Source organism: Olea europaea, chromosome 15 (assembly GCF_002742605.1).
Source record: "Olea europaea var. sylvestris chromosome 15, O_europaea_v1, whole genome shotgun sequence".
NCBI lineage: Eukaryota > Viridiplantae > Streptophyta > Magnoliopsida > Lamiales > Oleaceae > Olea > Olea europaea.
Window position 1 is genome coordinate 13,800,856 of NC_036251.1, and position 3,994 is coordinate 13,804,849.

At 34.5% G+C, this 3,994-nt stretch overlaps 1 protein-coding gene across 1 annotated transcript; it reads right to left on the bottom strand.

Annotated features, from left to right (window-relative positions):
* Positions 1 to 433: 433 nt before the first annotated feature.
* Positions 434 to 1,279, bottom strand: LOC111410995 (dirigent protein 22-like). Its single transcript, XM_023041579.1, has one exon. It carries the CDS (start codon positions 1,189 to 1,191, stop codon positions 637 to 639), a length of 555 nt encoding a protein of 184 aa, XP_022897347.1. The 5' UTR covers positions 1,192 to 1,279; the 3' UTR covers positions 434 to 636.
* Positions 1,280 to 3,994: the final 2,715 nt, after the last annotated feature.

Consider the following 3,994-nt stretch of genomic DNA (forward strand, 5'->3'; position numbering starts at 1 on the left):
GAAATAACCCACAATATAAATATAATACTATCAGTATCACTGTCAAAGAATGTGAATGTATGCTATAGAATCGTAACGAGTTGAAGTTAAAGATGAGGAATTAAAGATGATTTAACAAGTGGAGAAAATAAAATAATAGCTGAAGGGTCACTAAAAAATAAAAGAATTGGAAAAGAGGAAAAAAAATAAAAAAATAAAAAAGGGCAAAAAAGAGACGACGAAAGCCACCCTAAAAGTAAGAAAAACGAAAAATAAACAATATTGAAAGTCAAGAATGTATGGAAAACTTCTTTTACGTTTTGAAGAATATACAACCTTTTTTTTTTTTTTTTTTTTAATCTTTATTATTTATATATATAATTTGTATAATAATTTTTTTATGGGCCCTCACCAAAGCGGATTAATGAGAATCTTTATAGTTCAAATCAGAACGTGAAACATTAAACATCCACTCAGTATTAAAATCTCACGGAATTCATTAATTCTTCAAAAAGTAATGCACTAACCGAACACGTTGGCAGCTCCAACCACTGCATTTTTGTAAATTAACGAACATATATAAATTAATAAACGAAGTAGGACTCAAAAACCGACTATATAACCTTAATTTTCTCTGTTCTGCTGCTGAAAAAGTCTTCAGAAATGTTTCACAGTCACATTGTATTCTGCTGTATCATTTCGATTCGTTTGATCAAACCAAATTGTATGTGCCAATGCATACCCTTTGGCCAACCTAAAAAGCCCTGATCCCCCAATAATTGGCATTTCTCTCACATTTTCAGAAACATGGTTACTCCCAATCATGCTGAGGCTACTACCATTGTATTTCCCATCTGTAAATACAAAGTTTACAATCATAAGCAAGCTAATATCATGCTGTGATGCAATGGAATACATCCCCTGTGCTCGTCCAACGAGCTTTGAGCTATGATCGGGGCCTTCTGTTAGTGCATCATCTATCATGTAGGTAGCACCGAAGCTCAGTTCATTCCCACTAATTATCTTCACTGCAGTGGGATTTTTCCCACTGGGAATGTCGTGATAGTAGAAATGGAGATGGCTCGTTTTAGCCATTCGCTTCATTGTTGTGTCGAAAATATTCTCCCAGAATATGGCACTGGAAGATGCAAGTAAGGTTGTGAAAATGTTCAGGTAGAGAATAAAGAGTCTGTGACTTAAGAAAGAAGTCATTTTGTGTGTTGATAATATGTTTGATAGTGTTTACTTATATATATTGAAGGTGACTGAGGAGTAGGTTCTGCATCCTACTGGCCATTATTATTTTCAAGGAATTGATACTATATGTACATAACACAGGGTTCATAATGGCGCCCCCCTTCACATGGAGGGAGACCCACTTCGAATAAATTATATTTTATTCAAAGTAGATCTTCTCCATGTGAATGGATGAACACCGTTATGGATACCCTAATGTACTGTAGCATGACCTTATTTGCAATGGGAAAACTACAGCTTCTGTGCGCTAGTTATGCATCGAATGTGATGTATAAGAGCATTTCAAATGATAGTGTGAAATTAGGATAGTGAAATTAGGAATAAATTAGTATCTATTAAATTACTTTTGCATTCTCATTTACATTCCGATGGATCTAAATTAAAATTTTACTCCAATGGAAAAATTTAAGTCCACATCTTGTCTTTTGTGAATGTAAAAGAATATATAAATTTTCATACTTTTTACATTTTTTGTCAGAAAATATAAAATGCATTGGAAAGGCTCTAACAATTTCCCTTTAGTGTTTTGCACAATTTAAAAAAGAAATAATGAGAAATTGTAAGAAATGGCTAGTCATTTTTATGAAATGACCTTTTTATATAAAATAACTTTTTATAAAAAAATATATAATTTTTTCCTCAATATTGATCCGGGCAACAATTAGACATATATCAGAATAATTACAACTTTTATGATACGATAGAATTGTCATGAAGGCTTTTTGTTAGGCAAATATGTGCCCAACTATCTGTTTATCGTGATAGCACGAAATGTCTTGACCAACACTCGAGTATCTAGAAAATTAATTTTTACTGCACTTACAAAAAATTAAATCAGATGAAAATAGATATGTAACTACGTGATGAATATACACATTTGTCAATTTCATGTTAATCTCATTCTATGGAAATGTCCAACAAAACTGAATGATGCAAATATTTTATATTTTGCGAAATTTTATTTTATAGGTACTATAATATTTTTTGATTGCTTGTCTTAGAAGCTTATATTTTCTGTCGAAAAAATTGTGTACTTATTAAACATAATTTATATAACTTTTTAGAAAGAGCGATCATTTTGTCAGTATTTTCATAAAGAGGTCATATTTTCCCTTCTTCTAAAAGGAATTCAAAGTTTGCTGTATCATGAAGCAAAGATTCCTTTAGAGTGAATTAATCAGAGGACATGGGCCTAAAGAAAAAAGCAATTGTCTCATGCAGAACTGAAAGTAAACGTGAGTTTTAAGTTATGACGTGCAAATATTTGACCATATACCTCCTAATAAAATAGGTGGTCCATGTTGTACAAATATTTGATCATAGACCCCTTGGTAAGATAGGTGGCCGAGGTAGGAAAAAAAGACTAATTAATCTCTTAATCCATTCTTTCGGACTGATGCGAGGAAGAGGAAAAAAATATTATTTTTTATAATTAAATTCAAAATTTTGTTTTTATGATATATTGAAACAAATTACAGCCGATCCTACAAGGCAGGCGAATCTAGGCTCGTACTCCACGTTACTCTGTCAAAGAGGTAGTTTGACCCAAACTATAGGAGAGCCGATCCCATTTGCCGAAGTCAAACCCAAACCCATATGGAGACCGACCCTTAGGACGGAGTGAGACTACAAAGGGCTTAGTGGGAGGTCATTTGTACAATCCTTAGTAAGTGATTGATGTAACAATTCACTGCTATCATTGTCCTATTCAGCCAATCAAGTCAAGTTTAAGTCCTATGTCAGACTTATGGGCAACAAAGTGATATTAATATTAAATACTTATGATTGATAAATACTTTTGACAATAGGCCTCAGCTGCATGATGAGGCTACGCACACTTTCATCCTACGGTCAATATCCATTGTATTCTACTATAAAAGCTCATACAATGTATCAATGCAAAGATAATGCAAGTTTAGACTTTCAACCTACAACTTTACTGTCGTTATGTTATTATCACGTATACTTCCCAAAGCTAACCCCATTTTTACATAGGAGGTCTGTATCTAAAACACCTCCCATACTCACATACTTATTATTTCAACTGACTTAGTAGTAAGAGTATGCGCGGCCAACTCCACCACCATCAGAAGGAAGCCATGTATGGCTAATGGTTTGTCTTAATATATAAGAACGTGACTTACGTTGAGGTGGGAGGCCTTGGAATCTGTTAGTTGCGTTGGATGTACAAATATAGACGTTAACATATTGGCGTGTGTGAAAGAAAGGTAGAGGTGGAAATGTCAAATAATTGCACCTCTAATTGACATGCGGATGACCTACCCGAAAGGAAGAATATTTTTTCTCTAAAATATGCATAAGAACGTGGCCCCAAGGGCCCTCCAATGTATTTGACAGAATTAGCCCCCAGCAACCACCTCAGGTTTATATTCAAAATCATGGGCCCCAAGAAGTCCCTCCACTCAGAAATAGGCAAGACAGAAGGGATGTAGCAAATTTAAGAAAGCAGGCTGGCCCATCATAGCAACCTCAGTATCAAGACAAGGAGGAAGATTCAGATGGTCCATGTAGATTCTTCGAATTAGATGATGATGATGATGATGATGATAATCTCCCATTTTCCAAAGAGTTGAGGAATGCCCATGTCCCCAGTACTTTGCACCACCAAAAATTGCCAAGTATGAAGGGAAAGGCGACTCGACGAAACATCTAAACAATTATAAGAACTACATGAGCCTGAGGAGAGCTTTGCATGTGTTAAAGTGTAGAGCCTTCCGTTTTACACTTATAAGAGTTG

Excerpts from the sequence above, each read along its gene's own strand:
- LOC111410995 (XM_023041579.1), bottom strand. The coding sequence starts at position 1,191 with ATGACTTCTTTCTTAAGTCACAGACTCTTTATTCTCTACCTGAACATT.